At 36.8% G+C, this 21,119-nt stretch overlaps 1 protein-coding gene across 1 annotated transcript; it reads left to right on the top strand.

Annotated features, from left to right (window-relative positions):
- The first annotated feature begins 9,411 nt into the window (after nt 1-9,411).
- Nucleotides 9,412-15,872, top strand: LOC128222917 (uncharacterized). Its single transcript, XM_052932094.1, has 2 exons — nt 9,412-9,830; nt 15,239-15,872. Exons 1-2 carry the CDS (start codon nt 9,434-9,436, stop codon nt 15,640-15,642), a joined length of 801 nt encoding a protein of 266 aa, XP_052788054.1. The 5' UTR covers nt 9,412-9,433; the 3' UTR covers nt 15,643-15,872.
- The last annotated feature ends 5,247 nt before the right edge of the window (nt 15,873-21,119 follow it).

Here is a 21,119-nt window from a genome sequence, read left to right on the forward strand (position 1 = left end):
ATACAGCAAACCCGCGTTTTGATTAATTCTTGTGCTGGCTTCTGCGAGAGAAACAACTTGATAAGACAAGGTGTAAAATATTTATTATCTCTAATAGGGGTTAAACACTATTTGCCCTAGCGGCAAATATACATGTTAATTCCCTAGGGGTTTATACCGAATTATCTATATTTAATATAGATATAAGTTTAGTATAAACTGTGAACCCGAGAGTATTAAATAGAAAAGCGAGAGTATTGACGCATTGACATTGCAGAAGATTGAAAAAGTAAATAACACAGAACATTTCTAAAAAACCCCACTGTGGATTGAATTGCGGGACAACATACTTGAAGCAGTATCAGACAATTCTGCAAATGTGGCATTATATTAGAGCATGTGGTGGAATAAAGATGTTTCCCTTTCAAGACCACGCCTTGACCACGAACCTATGGTGTATAAGTCCGTGCCTTAAAACAGAATAACATGATGGCCTCCATAGCTTCAATGACCGTAAGAAACAGGCCACTTTAATAACAGGCCACTTTACTACAACTCGGTCAAAGAAAAAAGTGGATAAGCACAACGAATTGAGAAAATTAAAGCAGTCATTTTACTTATAAAAGGTTTTATTTTCTGATTTAACTGATGTTATTTTCAAACTGTATGTGTTATGCACTAGTCAATTGTAACCACGCCCCCCCTCCCCCTCCAGGTCTGGGGAATAGCGGGGACTTTCGGTCAAGCCAACCCTGCCGGGTAAATCCACCCCATTCACCTGGCAATGCAGTGCAACCTGGAAGGTTAAAACACGGTTCATTTACCCGGCTATCCCCGGACCTGATGGGGTTGGGGGCGTGGTTACAATTGACTGGTACATAAATACAGAATGTTTCTAAAACATTTACAAGTCCTACTATTTTTATCAGTTTAAAATAATTATGAGTATATGAAAACTGAGAAATGCATTTAAGAATTTAAAAAACATAACTCACGAAAACACGTTCAATGGTTGTACCGTAAGTCGTGTGTCCGTGTATTTTAATAAAAGTTTTGCACTCAAAATTTAGTTATTATTTAACACTAAATTTTAAGTACAAAACAATAAATTACTCAAAACACACATACATAATTATTGCCTTCGACGCTGTGAAACTGATGTTGTTTACTGAAGACTATAATCCATTGACTATGACACTGATTTTCACTTAAAACGTGTATTTTACATTACAAATACTAAAAGTAACATGAAAATTAATACCGGAAATGAATAACAACGGTGCGTCCTGCAAAATATTACAAAAAAGACTGTCAACAAATATCGGCTATTTTGCGGTTACCCGGACCTTATTTTGTCCTGACACGAGGAAAGTTTGCTCGCGAAGAATGTAAAGCATGGAATTACTTTAAAAGAGGCGAAGTCGACGTTGCGGGTTTAAATTCTAAGTATAAGAATTTCAGAAAATAGAGAGTCAACAAAAAAAAAAATATGCGCGGCCAAATAGTATGTGCGGGCGCAATTTTTTTTTTTTCGTTTTTCGATTTTTAGGTGCGGCAAATCCGACGAACAATTGATCAATTTGTTGTGGCCTTAGGGCAAATTATTTGGCAAAGTAGCCAAAGAGGAAAATCTTATAATATATAACAATTTGAAAGTTAGCCCCGGCACGTTACAATTGTTTAACGGATTTTTTTATTTGAAAAAATGTCGGACGGGTGGTGGGAACACCCCCCCCCCCCCCAGGAATCCAGACAAGTTATTCAATTTTTACAATACATGTATTTTTCATAGTATTGGTGAGTAAACCCAAAACCTAAAGATCAAAATATCAACAAACAGAAGCGACATGTTCATAGACACATATAAAGACAGACTTTTGAAAATGAATAATTGCTTAAGTATGTTTTGTTTTCTATGGAACACAATGCATGCAATGCCTCAATATTATAATAAATAATGATATGTATTCAAATGCTCACTTTGTCATACACATATGGTTTGCTTTACAGTCCAATTGTCTCTCCTACCAATTTTAGATTTAAATTGATGTAATCATGATAAAAGCATTTTATTCACTTCACATAATAAATAAATGCCACATAAAGTCAATTTTATTACAAACTTCCAGTTTTAGTGTCACTTTTGTTTATTTGAAGTGCATTCCTGACTGCAAGAGCTTTCCTTTGCAACACTCTTTGCCACATATTGGCCTTACAATGAAATATGCCTATGTCTGATCAACCAGCACATTCCTCGACTTTATCAAATCACGACAGTGACTGTAGCCAGCATACTATAGGTTTGAACTCGGGACCTTTGAATTGGTATACTAGCATTTTACCCACTGTGCTTACAGGGCCAGCTTAGAACTGTTATATATATATATATACACACACACAGGCCGATGTATTTTAACAATAACATTCGTGTATATGCGAATTCTTACCAATGATACAGACATCAACCTTGATCAACTGGTTTCCGAAATCGAAGACCTACAGGGAGGTTATTTCAGGTGATATCTTCGTCCAGTTTTTTCATCGGCTGACGCATAAATAGCGTGTTATTTTGCTGATGCGATTACATCCCTTACAGTTGAGTTGTCAGTTCTTACAAAAAATTGTTTAAATGCAGATGGTATGTTGAACATGGAATTTATTTTATATATGACCTCAGCTTCATTGAGGCCGCCATTTTGAAAACAATTTTTAGAACTGCACCCTTATGTTACAAAGGAACAGACAACAGGCTTTACATGAACATAATGATAACACTTTTCAATTTCGCAGAAAAAAAATCCTATTTCTTTCCATTTTTCTTAAAAATTGGGCGGCGGATCCGTTAACCAATTTATTAAAAAAACGGCCTTACGAATAGAACATTAGAGATGGTCAGTGTCGGTGCCTTATTGGTTGTTCAATAAATTATCGTATGTTTATAAAAATTTACAGTGAAAACTATTGTATCAAATATTTAATCTGAAAGCTGAATGACATTATAATTTTAAAATGTTTCTACACGAAACTTATTTAAACACGTGGCAGCAAAAAGAGTTTTAAGTGTGGATCCTTCAGAGTTACTATTATTCGAAAATGGATGCATTTGATAATATGAATGCTAGAAGCTTATAGAAATAATTATTTTATTTTATATAATAAAGTAATTGAATTCGTACGCTTAAAACGTTCTTAGTACGAACACATTCTGCTTCAAAATAAACTTTTATTTAAAAGTTACAAAAAGCTTAGCTCTACCAAAGTGTAATGGATGTGATCCCCGAGTGAAGATATAGACAACCGCAGTTCGATCCCTGCTGCAGACTAAATATACTGGTCTAATTTTTAAGTTCTGAGTGTTTTTTATCATCATATATAAAAACTAATTTTATGTCTTAACTTATCACTGATGTTTTACAAATTTTCAGACGTTTGAATTCGATTTCATCAAAACAGAAGGTAATGAGACTTTAAAAATAGCATAATAGGAATCGAATAGGCGATGAAACACATGATTTTTTTGTATATTACAGCAGATAATTCTCGATAATGAAAAAGTAGCCGGGTGTCTGTTTGAGTAAGTGGTATATATGCCCAAAGCAGGGTAAGAGGCCTAGATCCCATTTGGAACTGTTTTCAAAGCCATTTAAGTTCATTTTAATGTAGATCTACCTTCTCTTGTTTTTTATGTTAATATCCAAGGAAAAAAAATATTTAAAACTGTACAATAGTCTGAAGCACTCTCCTAATTTCAGGACTAATCCTCAATTTAGAAATCCTTGTAGAATATATACTTTTAATCATACATACGACCAATAATACATTTTGACGAACCGGAATGGCTTGTTTATGTTAACTAACTAAAAAACCGGGATGGACCTACACGTTGACCAAATTATGTAATATACAGCTACATATGATAGCCACAGTGGCATTTCAATCCCATTTACTTCTCAAGTCTTTGAAGCCGTTGATCTAAATTCATGCCCAGGGGGAGAAGGTCGTTTTCACAATACCTTTAGATCATCCGTACAATCATTCCTTTTATTGAATCATTGTTTTGGGGAATAAATGCGGGCCCATTAAACAATGTTGAACAAGACTTAACATTTATCCTTTTAATGGCCAATAACCAATATATTACAAACTTCACATTACATTAGTAAATAACAACATTTTAATCATGCAAGAAAGTATGATACAATATGAAACTTTGAAAGCATTGATGGGGTGTCTATAACAATTATGATATATACACAAAAGTTAAACATATATTGCAGAGGAAACTTCTGTTTTTCATTTACTGAACATATATTAGCTTATATTGCCTCGAAATCGGTCTATATGATGCAGAAAAAGTGTCCAGCATTTCGGTGGCCATCATGAATCATGGCTGTAGATGAATAAAAGACCATCATATATCCTGGCCATAGATGTATGACAGACCAGCTGCCAAGAATGCTGTAAAGTTCTGCTCCAGTCCCTGCCACTGTAGAACAAATGAAACTTTACTAATATTAATTTTACATTGGTGTTAATGTTAATTTATCAATAGTTGACGATATTGACCGCTTTTTATATAAAAGTTCAATCATTAGAAAAACACTATTTTCCTATCTGCTTCAGTATATCTTTCGGAGTCGCACAATTATGCCCTTACCTAGAGTCATGAGTCAAAACTGAGACTATTTTTCAGCCGAAGAGGCAAATCTGCACACTAAAGCCAGAGTTATGGATCTAAAGCTTACTGCACATAGGCCTTTTGTCAATGGGTTTTAAGTAATGACAAAGGTTAGATATTTGAAGGATTAGGATACCAGGGCTATTACGATTCCTGGTCATGGATGTGATTGACCTGGCAGCTGAAGGGCTGAAATGGGGGTTAAAGGAGGTAAAACACCATACCACAACAGCAAAACTGGTCTTTAAGAAGCCTTTTTGAAGGCTTTATTTAGAATGTTTTATGTCTATCAATGTATATTTATGCCATTAATATATAGTATATCAAAATTAACAAGATTCTCAACAAATTGGGGGAGAAACTTCCCAATGAATATTTTAGACTATGTTCTACCATCTGGAACATCCTCATATACGGGCGAACTTTTCTGTCCTTTGGTCTTTGGGAAAATTTAAGATTTCCTTGAATTATTAATACAAAAGTATTTATAAATATTTTACAAGTAATAGATTATTTCTAAAATCTTTGATTTAATTAAATTATCCTGTGGGGATTTCAATTCAATGTTGGAGTTATTCTGCAAGTGTTTTTGGATTTAAATAGTATTCATATATAGTGTTTTCAAATTACAGTGAATATAAATCTGTGGCTTAAAAAATACCAGGATCAATGAAGATATTCTGTAAACCTTTAGACATGATTCTTTACTCTAGGTTATAGTAGTTACACATCCACATTGCTTTTTGTTGTCCGTCCGGTATTGAGTTTGAAATTCGTAGCAATATGACCCAAGATTCAAAGTAAATGAACTACTAAACAATAAACCGGGTTTATATCACACCTGCCATACCTTTCCTCTACCGATATGGAAACCAACACTTACTCATGTAGTATCTCATTCCCGGGGAACCGTTGGAGTTGTCTCCCTTTACCTCTCCTGACTCTGTCTGCGTGACAATCAGCTGGCTGCAGTCCTCCTCGGCTGTAACAGTATACAAGCGGTGACAGAGATAATACAGGATAGAAGATGTATTAAGTAGAACCGTGAAATATTTGAAAACTAATTCATTGTACCATTCATCTACTGACAGTCAAAAACCCATATGTCGAAATAAGCAACCCCCCACAAAACATGCATTAAAAATTGCTATCTGAACTAGCCAAAGTAATGCAATTTATTTATAAAAGCTTGTTCATAGACGAAGTTTAGGTTTCCAGACTTGTTCATCGAAAATTGTAATGGTATTTACAAACATGCATCTTTAAGTATGTGTTCGTGGCATGGAGTATGTCACTTACTTGGTTGTTGGTCATGCAAGAAGTCAGGGTCATCCTCATCCAGCTTAAGGTCGAGAAGTTCCCTGACAAGACCTTTAATCTCAGATGCTTTCTCATCTAGAAACATGTAGTCACATGAGCTGTAGACTGGTGCCGGCAGAGGGAAAAACACCCGCATCGGTGTGCTGTACACCTCGTGGCTTTCTGTACTGAAACTTGAGCTGTTGAAGATGTGTACTCATTTGAAGGAAAACCCTGCCTCTGAGTGCTGTTACCTCGTGGCTTTCTTTAATAGAACTTTGGCAGTTTAAACCTGGTACTTACTAGAGAGAAAACACCCGCCTTTGTGTGTTGTATACCATGTGCCTTTCGGTACTATAACATGGGCAGGTGAAGTACCCGGCAGAGGGAAAACCCTCGCCCCGGAAAGTACCTCGTGGCTTTCTATTATTGAACATTGGCAGCTGAAGACTGGTAGTCGATAGAATAAAAAACACCCGCCTCGGTGTACTGTTTACTCCGTACTGTGTGTAAACATGGACATGATAGCAAACAGCTTAACAATGATATTCTACCAGTGACCAGTAATATTTCTTAGTGAAGTTCAAAGGCAAGAAGGGCATAAGGACGGACAAAGACACAACAGTATGACGCTCCCGAAATCTTTGGTTCGGCGAGGTTTAACAAGCAAAAGTGTATGCATTTAAAAATTAAAACATTTAATATATATGCTCTAATATCAGCTATTTTGGTACGACGTGGTACATTTATGTTTTATAAAGTCAGAAGATGTCCCAATTCGAAAGACACCGACATTGGAAAGAAATCTAAAAAAATAACTTTAGACAAAAAAGTGTTAAGGTTTCACAACATTATTTGAGGAGGTAGTGGCTGTCAACCGCCAGGCATGGCTGTCAAATAACGCAGATCTAACAATAGGCAAACACAAACCTAACAGAGCTGTTTACTTCTTGACAAATGATAAATTCACTGTAAGACATTATTTACTATAATGATCCTGACAAACGGAAATGGAACTGACACAGACCTTAGAAATACGTTAATAACCAATTTTAACATAAGTCACCCAATTAAGTCACTTGTCTGACAGTAATTTGTTTATGACCTTTTTACACAAGCTGATTTCTATATACACCATCATTGCTTCATTTTCAATACGCTTGGTTGCTTCCCTAGCGCTTTCCGTATTTCACAACCATAGGTTATGTGTAAAACAGTGGGAATCCCTAACATTACCTAGTGCACATACCGCACTAAAATGTCAATCCTGGAAGATGCATATAATTAGGAATAATAGGTCCTCATGAATAACAAAAAGCAGAACTTATGATTCAAAGCAAAATGAATCACTGCAACTTTATCATTTGTAGCCTTCATACACAAAGAGTATGTAAACATACTTTACTTACCTACATCCTCCTCCACAAATTTAAAACGTCCGAAAGCAGCTCACAACAGGACAGCACACTACAAGCAATGTCCGTACGCATTGACTGCATGTACAAAACATACATACCAGTCACCAAATGCCAGGCTGTTGGTACCATCGCATTATAAATATTCAAGATGACAGTAATGATCTTTAGTAAATGGAAATTCATGTATTTTACTCCATCATAATGGTAATTTTAAATATATAAATATATTCAGATACAAACAGATATGTTCTAAGCCATTATCCGTATATTTTAATAAAGTATAATCATTCGTGACTCTTTATTATCCATAAAGACTATGCCGATGTTTCCCGATGCTTCACAATAAGTGTTGAAGCCGCCAACGTATATGACCAAGATAACTCATTCCGCCAATGTTTTGTAAATCGCCGCCGATGGTTGCCCAAGTCATGACATTGAGACCAAGCCTTTATTCATAAAACAATGGGCCACAACAGCGGGTTTTCGAATATTGTAAGATGCTGTCACCGGTTGATATTCAGTTTCAAATGTGTCTTATGCCACTTGGGTTTTTAAAGTGTTTGTTTCCAAAATGTCTTTACATGAATTGAGCCTCAGGCTTGAGCAGGAGCACCAAGCTTGAAGGAACCTGAAGCAATAATGTGCTCTCTTGACCTTGATCTAATAGAAAAAATCGAAATATTTGTTTCAGTGCTTGTTTAGGGTATTTGTTTTTCGTCTAAATAGACATACAAAAAACCTTTTTACCAAGCTTTAATTTATCACTAATTATGTAATGTAGCGGGGTTGCAATCTTGTCTAAAACTTTTTTGTCATGAACGTTCCGCCCAAGATTAATTGGGGTGTAATACAAACAGTAATATGGTTATCTTGGGCAAATTGTATTATTAAGCATGTCAATTAAATCTGCCTGTGCTATCTTGGGCGAACTGGAGTTATATCAAATGTAAAGTGTTGCTGCTTTAAAATAGGTGTATTGGGCTGAATTGTAATGTCATGTACATGCTATGATTTTGGACTGTGTCCAATAAAAGGAAATTCCAAACCAGCATGTTTAAAGGGACAACGAGTAATCAGAACAATCATCAAATGCCATAAAATGGATTGGTAGAAATCAATAAAATAAAATCGAACAGCATCCCTCACGGTTCTAAGGATGTAAGTCAAGAGGTTGTCGACCTTGGTAGAAGTACATTTAATTTAAACAGAAGAAACTAAACATAAGGTCAAACTACATCTCTCACCGTTGTATATATTCTTTTCTTATGATGTAAGACCCCGGTAGAGGTAGATACAATTTGAACAGATAAATCAAACAATATGCCAAACTTCATTACTCACAGTTAAATCGTTGCTCTTCTAGGGATGTAAGACCTTGATAGAGGTAGATACAATTTGAACGAAGGAAACCAAAAAAAGAAATAGGGCAAACACTTGTTCGCACCATATTGCAATTATATCGAATCCCTTTTTAAGGATGAGTAAAGTAAAGTAGATGGGAAATTTTGTACGAAAAGGTCTTTTATATCTTCTCGAATCCTGTACAACAAATATTTGATTGAGATTCTGCGTACCAAATACTGACAAATATGATTGATAATTGTTTAATATTTGATTAATATCTGAACACTAGAAGGTATTCACCATTTTATGATTGTCGTCGAATCACTTGTTATACAAAAAGGTTCCTTTGTAATTACAACAATTTGGGTCTTAGAAATACAGAAAATTAGAAAATTAACCAGAAAATCATTAAATAAAAAGTTGTCTTGTTTTTATTCACATTTCCATTTAAGAAATATTATTATTATTTTAAGATTTCACAAGTAATAATTGGTTTGCTTAAGCTATTGTCCAATGCAAAAAAAAATAAAATAATAATTACATTTAGTTTTCACAAAATGCTGATACGTCTGGTTTTAATTCATTTTCGAATGTATAACGTGCAACACTTTTACTGGTACTTTAACTTATAAAGTGATCTATAAGAGGCTAAGAGCAAACCTGTTTGCAAGCTACAATTCGTTGCTACAACAATCCGGAAAGATTTACCCTGAAAATGTATCTCTGCAAACGTGTGCGGGAATTATTTGCGGTAATTCTCGTCATTGAATATTCACTGTGTGACGTGAATGAACCGAGATGTTACAGCCGGTTTGACTACGACGAGAAAATGTTGGAAAAAATGGTGAAAAATGAAATCAAGATGGAGGAAATTCTCGCCAAATTAGAAGTGCTGGAAAAAAGACAAACCACCGTTGAAACTAAGGTGGACAATTCCGTAAAGGAAACACACGGTCTGGCAAAAAAACACGACGATTTGAAAACTGAACTGGACAATTCAAAGGCTGCCGTGAAAACATTCGAAAACATGACAAAAGCTGATATTGACGGTCTGGGCAAATCAATCGAGATGAACGTTCAGCGTCTCGACTCTATGCTTACAAATATTACAGGTATTTAACAATGCAAATAGTTTGTTAAGAGTAAACTGAGTTTTGATCATTCTAAATTAAAAATACTCTTGTTAATATGATTTTGATACTAAAACACTATTTATTATATCTATAAGCAATGTTTATTCTGCAACTCAAATATGCAAAAACATATAACCATGTTATCGAACATTATTTACTTGCCCGCTTTCCATATATACAGTACACCCGAAATATAAGCAGCAACTCAAACAATGTTTTACAAAAAATAAATCATAAAACAAGAGCAAATCGAAAGAAAAACTACAACATCTAATTATAAGCACAAATGTATCTTGAATTTTCCAGCCTAAAATTTATTTATTAACAACATTCTATTGTTTGTTTGTTTTATGAAAGAAGTCATAATGATGTTTGTTCATGATATTCCATCTAATAATTCGATTATATTTAGGGCTCATCAAATGTTTAATATGATTTATTCGGATATTCCTTATAATTTATGAATTCACAAATCTAGACTAGATAATTAGTTACTGCTAGAAGCCAGAGATGCATTTATAGATAAGTGGTAACACGAGTCTTATCTAGTATACCAGTTATTATGTAACTTTTCAAGTGAAAATCGCAAACTATAACTAGATTAAGGTTTACAACATGAGGAGGTGGCAGTTCTTAAGACTGTTTAAGGTCTAATGATATTTATTTACCAAAAATGGTTTCGCGACCATACATATTACTAGCAAGTCAATTGACAAAACTTCATTTCATAAGTCGGCAGCATTGTGCCGACACACACATTCCGTTTATTTTGAACCAAGAGTACAAGGATATTCCGTATATCGTGAAATCATTTGTTCAAAAGACATTCCGTAAATACTGTTCCAACATGTACAAGGTACATTCCACATATACTGTACCCACATTCACAAGGGACATTCCACATATACTGTACCCACATTCACAAGGGGCATTCCACATATACTGTACCCACATTTTCAAGGGACATTCCACATATACTGTACCCACATTCACAAGGGGCATTTTACATATACTGTACCCACATTCACAAGGGGCATTCCACATATACTGTACCCGTATTCACAAGGGGCATTCCACATATACTGTACCCACATTTACAGGGGGCATTTTACATACACTGTACCCACATTTACAAGGGGCATTCCACTATACTGTGCCCACATTTACAATACAAGGGGTATTCCACATATGCGGCACTCACATGTACAAGCAGCATTTCATTAAACTGTGCCCATATGTACAATACAAGGGGCATTCCACAAAACTGTGCCCACATTAACAATACAATGGGTATTCCACATATGCTGCCCCCACATGTACAGGGGGCATTCCACTATACTGTGCCAACATTTACAATACAAGGGGTTTTCCTCATATGTTGCACCAATATGTACAAGGGGCATTCCACTATACTATGCCCACATGTACAATACAAGGGGCATTCCACTATACTGTACCCACACGTACAATACAAGGGGCATTCCACATATGCTGCACCCACACGTACAAGGGGCATTCATTTTATGACTGAACCTGCAAGTACAAGGGACATTCTATACGTTTTGTACTCAAAAGCACACGGTATTCCGTATATACATGTACAACGGCAATTCTGTATAAACTGTCACAGCATGAACCAGAGGCACAAACGGCCAAGGGGCATACCGAATGTATTGAATGGAAATGTCGTTTTTATAGTACCAACATATATTGTACCTACATGTTCAAGGGGCACTCCGTGTATATTATGCCCGGAAGTGTATTATACCCACATGAATAAGAGATACTTCGTATATATTGTACCCACAAGTACAAGGGAAATACCGAATGTATTGAAACACACGAATAAGAAGCATTCCGTTAGTATTGTACCAACATGTTCAACGGGCCATTTGTATGTATTTACCCAGATGTACAAGGGGCATTCTGTACGTATTGTACACACATGTACAAGGGGCATTCTATACGTATTGCAACTAGATGTACATAGGGCATTCTGCACGTATGGCACCCACATAATTGTACTGTCAAATGTATATATAATACTTTTTGTTTTTACATATTTTGCTTTTTGAAATTGTTGAATCATACGAAAGAACTTAATGGACTTATGCAGTTGTAACAGCTGTGAGGCGACTCTAGATGTCATTCATCGCTCCTTATGTACTGTACCCACACATATACGGGGCACTCCGTATGTACTGTACCCACATGTACAAGGGGCGCTCCCTATGTTTTGTAACCACATGTACAAAGGTCACTTCATATGTAATGTACCCACATGTTCAAGGGGCACACCGTACGTACTGTACCCACATGTACAATGGGCACTCCGTTTGTACTGCACCCACAGGTACAAGGGGCACTCCGTATTTTCTGTACCCACATGTACAAGGGGCATTCCGTATGTACTGTACCCACATGTCCAAGTACAAGAGGCATTCGGTATGTACTGTACCCACATGTACAAGGGGCAATCTGTATGTACTGTACCTACATGTACAAGGGGCACTCCGTATTTACTGTACCCACATGTACAAGGAGCACTCCGTATGTAATGTGCCCACATGTCTAAGTACAAGGGGCATTCCGTATGTACTGTACCCACATGTACAAGGGGCAATCTGTATGTACTGTACCTACATGTACAAGGGGCACTCCGTATTTACTGTACCCACATGTACAAGGAGCACTCCGTATGTACTGTACCCACATGTCTAAGTACAAGGGGCATTCCGTATGTACTGTACCCACATGTACAAAGGGCACTTTATATGTACTGTACCTACATGTACAAGGGGCACTCCGTATGTACTGTACCTACATGTACAAGGGGCACTCCGTATTTACTGAACCCACATGCACAAGGGGCACTCCGTATGTACTGTACCCACATGTACATGGGGCACTCCGTATTTACTGTACACACATGTACAAGGGGCACTCCGTATTTACTGAACCCACATGCACAAGGGGCACTCCGTATGTACTGTACCCACATGTACATGGGGCACTCCGTATTTACTGTACCCACATGTACAAGGGGCACTCCGTATGTACTGTACCTACATGTACAAGGGGCACTCCGTATTTACTGAACCCACATGCACAAGGGGCACTCCGTATGTACTGTACCCACATGTACATGGGGCACTCCGTATTTACTGTACACACATGTACAAGGGACACTCCATATTTACTGTACCCTCATTTACAAGAGGCACTCCGTATTCACTGTACCCACATGTACAAGGGGCACTCCGTATGTACTGTACCTACATGTACAAGGGGCACTCCGTATTTACTGTACCCACATGTACAAGGGGCACTCCGTATTTACTGTACACACATGTACAAGGGACACTCCATATTTACTGTACCCTCATTTACAAGAGGCACTCCGTATTCACTGTACCCACATGTACAAGGGGCACTCCGTATGTACTGTACCCGACTGCACAGTTGGCACTCCATATGTACTGTATCCACATGTACAAGGGGCACTCCCTATTAACTGTTCCCACATGCACAAGGGGCGCTCCGTATAAACTGTACCCACATGCAAAAGGGGCACTCCGTATGTACTGTACCCACATGTACAAGGGGCACTCCGTATGTACTGTACCCACATGTACAAGGGTCACTCCGTATTAACTGTACCCACATGTACAAGGGTCACTCCGTATTAACTGTACCCACATGTACAAGGGTCACTCCGTATGTACTGTACCCACATGTACAAGGGGCACTCCGTATTAACTGTACCCACATGCACAAGGGGTACTCCATATTAACTGTACCCACCTGCACAAGGGGCACTCCGTTTTTACTGTACCCACATGTACAAGGGGCACTCCGTATTTACTGTACCCACATGTACAAGGGGCACTCCGTATTTACTGTACCCACATGTACAAGGGGCACTCCGTTTTTACTGTACCCACATGTACAAGGGGCACTCCGTTTTTACTGTACCCACCTGCACAAGGGGCACTCCGTTTTTACTGTACCCACATGCACAAGGGGCACTCCGTATTTACTGTACCCACATGCACAAGGGGCACTCCGTATGTACTGTACCCACATGCACAAGGGGCACTCCGTTTTTACTGTACCCACATGCACAAGGGGCACTCCGTATTTACTGTACCCACATGCACAAGGGGCACTCCGTATGTACTGTACCCACATGCACAAGGGGCACTCCGTATTTACTGTACCCACATGTACAAGGGGCACTCCGTATGTACTGTACCCACATGTACAAGGGTCACTCCGAATGTACTGAACCCTCATGCACAAGGGGCACTCCGTATGTACTGTACCCACATGCACAAGGGGCACTCCGTATTTACTGTACCCACAGGTACAAGGGGCACTCCGTATTTACTCTACACATATGTACACGGGGCATTCCGTATAGACTGTACACATATGTTCAAAGGGCACACCGTATGAATTGTACCGACATGCAGACGGGGCTCTATATACGTACTGCACGAACATGCACAAATTATATATTGTATGTATTGTACCCAGATTTAAAGGGGCACGTCTTTTGTTGTATACTCACATGTACAAGGGGCATTCTCATCGTATTGTACTCACATATTAAGTTTCGTTCGATCTTTGACCTGCAAATATATGTACGTTGGACATTCCGAATTTAGCACAGTCACCTGAAGCTTCGTCAGTTGAGCTACTTTTGTCGAGCGATTGGGTTCTAAAATCACCATAAGTCACTGGAACAGAAACACTTATACTTTAGAATGAAAATGTGTTTCTTTCAACGTACATGTCTTCCTCATCTTAAAGAAGGCAATTTATAAAAAATCGGGGCGCTTAAAGTTCACTGCTATTAAACGAAAACAGCAAATCGATGACAAAAGGCTATCTAGCCTACGCTACCCTGTGTATAAGCTCTTTATCTTCGCGTAAATTCAACAGAAACAAACGGTTTGTTTTAGAACACTGCCAATAGCTTTTATTAAACGCAAAAATAACACACGTCCTCGAAGTACGGGAGTTTGATTACTTTGAAGATGAATGGTCAGATAGTAAGAATTGTGGATATATGATTGTAATATATCTAAATTTATCAAAATCAAGAGCACACGAGATTAATTAAAGCCAGTACACAAGAGTTTAATTATATAAAACCATTGCACACAAATACTATTATTTTAAGCCAGTGCACTCCTGCTTAATTATTTAAAAACCAGTGAACACGAGCTAAATTGAGTGTCATTACATTCTAACTATAATATGTTAGAGTGGATAACCATGCTTTGAAAATATTCTGTAACTGTCAAGTGTTTTCTAAAGGTTTGTATGTTGTAATTATATACTTAAAAAATATGAGTATTACAGGTTCTGTATACCTTCAGAGAGTAAGCATCAAGCTCCAGTATCCTTCTTCGCCAAGGTTTCATCCGCCTTTACATCATCTAGCAGACAGACGCTAGTGTTCGACTCCGTGATCACAGACGTCGGCGGCGGTTACAAACCGGAAACAGGCGTGTTCACCGCCCCGGCCGACGGCTTTTACGTGTTCTCCTTCACTGTCATGGTGCGATTGTCCCCGTCGGAGAGTAGAGCTGACTTTTATTTGAAGAAGAACGACAATACTGAAATGTGGTTTATTATAAATGAAAATGACACTGTTTACGAGACGACTGCTGGAACTGGCCTTCTCTCCCTGAAGGTTGGAGACACAGTTCACGTTACATTGGAAACTAGTGGACGGACTATTTATGGCTCATACACGTTCTTCTCCGGTTTTAAGTTGTAGTTTATTTAGAAACTTACATTTAGTGCATTGAAGTGCTCTGATATATAAACTACGTCGTAAAAGAATAATATAGACACTGGTTTTGTAATTGCAGTCAGGAACAAAGTGTAAACCTAAGACCTTATTGTAACTGAAAAGCCAATACGACATACGAATAGACGTTTGAGATGGTGTATATCGTTGCCTTATTGGTTGTTCAATAAAATGAAAAATATTTTGAATATATTCAATTGAAACAATTGAGATTTTCAATTTGTTTTCGGATACCGCATGTTGAGAATATTTACAGTGAAAACTGTAGTATCAGTTATTTGATCTGAAAGCTGATTGACATTACAGTTTTAAAAGTGTTGTACTCGAGTCTTTTTTAAACACGAGGCAGAGAAATGTGTTTTAAGTGACAGATACTTCAGGGTTTCTATTATTGGAAAATGGATACATTTGATAATATAAGTAGAAGCTTATACAAATTCAAAAAAAATAAAGCAAAAATTAAATATTATTTTTTTTTTAAAGAAAGACGCTCCTTCTGACGAGCATGTCGATATTTGTTTTTATCATATGCCTATCGATTTCCTTTTCCATATCCAACTGTGAAAATAGAGCACGCCGGTTTGCAAAATCCGTATCACCATACTATCGTTTTCTAGCTCAAGACCACAGTTATCTGCCCCTCGTTGACCAAGATCCGGATGTGAATACAGAAAAAAGGGTGCTTGTGTTCAAGTATCAATATTTTATTAAAGTTGAATGAAAGAGAAGAAACAGGTGGCCTTTTGCATAGAGCTTAACATAATTTGACACTGTATTGCAGTGCAATAATTGGAAAAATTATTGCCTGTGGAACTATGTAAATTGGTTGTTTGTAGCCTTATTCCGTCTTGACCTCAGGGTCATGTATTACTACTCAATTTTGTGAGACAACGCATTGGTCAACCCTATGTTTTCTTGTTATTAAATTTTGTGTCTTGGATTGTTCTACAGCAGCCAATTACTTGTTTTTTTCAATTGGGACTGTTTTTAAGTGAAAAGCCAGGTTAGTGTCTATATGAAACATATAGTAAAAATAACTGTGGTCTCACGCCTTCTGATTCCGTATCATGCGAGTACCGTGCTTAGTCTCGAAACTACTTTCGCGTTGGTAAAAATAGCGTGACAAAAAACCCTGGTAAAACCTGTCCACTTTTAAATAAAATAATACATAAAATTATCTAGTTTTACTCACGCTTCAGAAGCATGTCAATATTCAGGAACATGGTTCTTCAACGAAACATGAGGATAAGCACGAATGTCGAAGCAGAGAACACTTCCAACCTATCTAGACAACTAGATGTTTGTCATTTCGAAGTTCGTAAGTTGTAGCATTATCATAAACATGAGCAGCTCGCCAATACAAAGAAGAATGCGAATTCGCGTCATCGAAAGAAATAGCGATTGACTCACGAGCTTCCCTCAATTCTGCATATAATGATCGTCAAAATCCCACGAATGTTCACTTTGTAAAAAAATGGCCGCGTTCCGTCAACATGAAATGACGATTAGTGTATACTTGTAAAATATGTACCGTTTTGTTGTTGTTGTTGTTTTTGTGCTTCGACATTTGTCGTTTTCGTATCAGCAAGTTAATTTTGCTAAGATATAAACTACTTTCTTTTTTTTTCGCTCAATAAAGTGAAATTTGACAGACGGCGGATAATTTAAACCGAAACCAAACAATAAAAAACAGGAATAATTAGATAGACTAAGGCAGGTATATAATAAATGGAAAATTACGATAAAACGCTTTTCTGGTGACCTGCAAACCTGCGATCTCCACACACCGAACTCGACGTGATACAGGTCACCAGAAAAGCGTCCTTTCATAATATCTCCATATATATTTTATTTTATATAATAAAGTTATTGAATTCGGCCCCTTGAAAACTTCTTATGGCACTAGTAACAGCTAGCAAAAACTGTTCATGAACTAATAGCTTTGTTCTTAAGTATGCTCATTACATCCACCAAAATGAGAACATTGAACAAACATTTAAATGTTAACGGTTGACATATTATGCCACAAAAGTAACTTCTGTTTAAAAGTTTCATAATACTTATCTCTACCATAGTGTAATGGTCGTGATCCCCGACTGCAGACACAGACGACCACAGTTCGATCCCTGCTGCAGACGAAATATATCGTTCTTTTTATGTTCTGAGTTTCTTTTCTATCATATATAAACTTAATTTTATGTATTAACTATAAACTATTCACAGATGTTTTACAAAATTTCATGAGTTTCGCTTACATAACAGAAGGTAATGAGACTTTAAAAATATCATAATAAGAGTCGAATAGGCGATGAAACACAAATATTTTTTTGTTAATTACAGCTGATAATTCTCAATAATGAAAAATAATTAAAAAGCAGCCGGGGGTCTGTTTGAGTAAGTGGTACATATACCCTAAGCAGAGTAAAGAGGCCTAGAACCCATTTCGAATTGTTTTCAAAGTCATTAAATTCATTTTAATGTACCTTCTCCTGCTTTTTATGTTCAAGCAAAACTGTCTTTAAAACTGTACAATAATCTGAAGATAAAAGCTTTCTCCTAATTTTAGGACTAATCCTGATATATACTCCATTTAATCATACATACGACCAATAATATATTTTAAAATTAAATATTTTGACGAACCGGAATGGCTTACTAATGTTAACTAACTAAAACCCCGGGGTGTACCTACATGTTGACCAAATTATGATGTATGACAGACCATCATGTATCCTGGCCGTAGAAGTATGACCGATCCTCATGTATTCTGGCCGTAGAAGTATGACAGACCATCATGTATCCTGGCCGTAGAAGTATGACAGATCCTCATGTATCCTGGCCGTAGAAGTATGACAGACCATCATGTGTCCTGGCCGTAGAAGTATGACAGAACATCATGTATCATGAGATGTATGACAGACCATCATGTATCCTGGCCATAGAAGTATGACAGAACCTCATGTATCCTGGCCGTAGAAGTATGACAGACCATCATGTATCTAGGCCGTAGACCATCATGTATCCAGGCCGTAGAAGTATGACAGACCATCATGTATCCAGGCCGTAGAAGTATGACATACCATCATGTTTCATGATCGTAGATGTATGACAGATCATCATGTATCATGACCGTAGATGTATGACAGACCATCATGTATCCTGGCCATAGATGTATGACCGACCATCATGTATCTTGGCCGTAGAAGTTTGACAGACCATAATGTATCCTGGCCATAGATGTATTACAGACCATCATGTATCCTGGCCGTAGAAGTATGACAGTCCATCATGTATCCTGGCCATAGATGTATGACAGGCCATCATGTATCCTGGCCGTAGATGTATGACAGACCAGCTGCCAAGAATGTTGTAACTGGTCCTATCCCAGCCACTGTAAAACAAAGGAATACGTTACTAATATGAAAATCACTTTGATATCAGTGTTATTTTATCAAAGGTGGCCGATATTTACCGCTTTTGTATTAAAAGTTCAATCATTAGAAAAACACTATTTTCCAATCTGCACAAATATGCCCTAACCTGGCGTCTTGTGTCAAAACTGAGACCATTTTTCAGCCGAATAGGGGCTAATCTGCACGGCCATTAAAACCAGAGTTATGGAACTTACTGCACATAAACCTATTGTCTCTATGTTTTTTTTGTAATGAATTAGATTAGAGGACAAGGACACCAATAAATAAAGAAACAACCAAAAGCAAGTAGTTAAATAATTTTTAATCCCTGGAGCCATTTATATTCGCGGAAATCAAAAAATTTACGGACAAATCACGCCCTGTTAGTGACAGTTTCAACTAAGTAAAAATATGCCTTTTTCTGATTTTAATAATCTTTATGAATACCGACCTTTGGTTAGATATTCAAACAACAACTTAAGTTAATATAAGGGTCATAAATCATTGACCTCATTCACTCTGTTGGTCAGATACAAAAAACAACAACAAGTAATCTGATTACCTACATTGTGCTTAGATCGAATTAAGACCATTAATGAAATCCAGCCTTGGAATAACGATTACACAACAACAAAGACAAGGAAATGCTGATACAAAGGATCCAGAACAATTATTCCATAAGAATAACAATGAGTCTATTGTAACATTTTATTTGGTATTTTACATTCAGTACATTATTGTTTAATAATATAGTTTTGTCAACACAGTGACCTCGAGTCATGAAAATAAACGTCACATATGATAATTTCATATATCAACGGCCAGGATACATGATGTAATTGTCAAGATTTGTTTCGAATGTTTTAGAATATCTGTTTTTGCCATTGATAAAAGTTTTAAATAAACAAGATTCTCATCACATTTGAGTGAAAGCTCCTAAGGATTGAGTTAGCATGTCTAGAATCTGGAACATTCTCAAATAGTATGTAAGAGCAGTCTTTTCTGATCTTGGGACTCTTTGGAAAAATGAAAATATGTTTGAAACATTAATATCTGTTTCAAACAGTTTCTCAAGTAATGTAATATTTCTAAAATTTTAGATTTAATAAAATTATTCTGCGAGGATTACATTTCAATCTTTTTGTTGGAGTTATCTTGAGTTTCCTTGGATTTAAATAGTGTTCATAAAAAGTGTGTTCAAAATTGCACGCTGATTTAAATATGTTGACATAAATACCAGGATACTGGGTGAAAATTTGAACATCGTTCGTTACTCTAGGTAACAGTATTTACACATTCACATTAATTCTTGAAGTTACCTTTGTAAAGCTGTAAAAACATATTGTTGTACTCTAAAGTTAGCCGTTAGTTTGTATTTCTGTATTGCGTTTGGTGGACATGACAATATGTCACAAGATGATAAACAAAATGATCCACTAAGTAATAAACCACTTTTAAATCACATCTGCCATATCTATCCTCTATCGATATGGAAACATACACATGCTCATATAGTATCTCATTCACAGGGAACTGTTGTAGTTGACTAACTTTACACTCCCGACTCTGTCTCCGTTGCAACCAGCGGACTGCAGTCCTCCTCGGCTGTACAAGTCGTGTCAGAAATAATGCAGGATAACAGATTTTATAATGTAAAACTTTGTCATATTTGAAAACTAATTTATTTGACCAGGTATATACTGACAGTTATAACCCCAGAGGTTAAAAAAGCAAAAACCCTTAAACCCTGTATTAATAAAATGCTTTCTGAACTTGCTCAAGTAATACAAATTATTTTATAATAACTTGTCAAAAAAGAGGTGTAAGTTACGAGATTTTTTTCATCGAAATTTTTAATTTCAATGGTATTTATCATAATGCATCTTAAATTTTGTGTCCATGGAGTGTGCCACTTACATGAAGGTCGGTCATGCTAGAAGTCAAGGTCATCCTTATCCAACAATAGGTCGAGAAATTCCCGACCACGACCTTTAACTTCAGGTGATTTCTCATCAAGAAACATGTTCTCAC

Source organism: Mya arenaria, chromosome 17 (genome assembly GCF_026914265.1).
Source record: "Mya arenaria isolate MELC-2E11 chromosome 17, ASM2691426v1".
Lineage (NCBI taxonomy): Eukaryota > Metazoa > Mollusca > Bivalvia > Myida > Myidae > Mya > Mya arenaria.

Coding starts and splice junctions, on each gene's coding strand:
- LOC128222917 (XM_052932094.1), top strand. CDS start 9,434: ATGTATCTCTGCAAACGTGTGCGGGAATTATTTGCGGTAATTCTCGTC. Junction 9,831..15,238: donor TATGCTTACAAATATTACAG/GTATTTAACAAT, acceptor GTATACCTTCAG/AGAGTAAGCATCAAGCTCCA.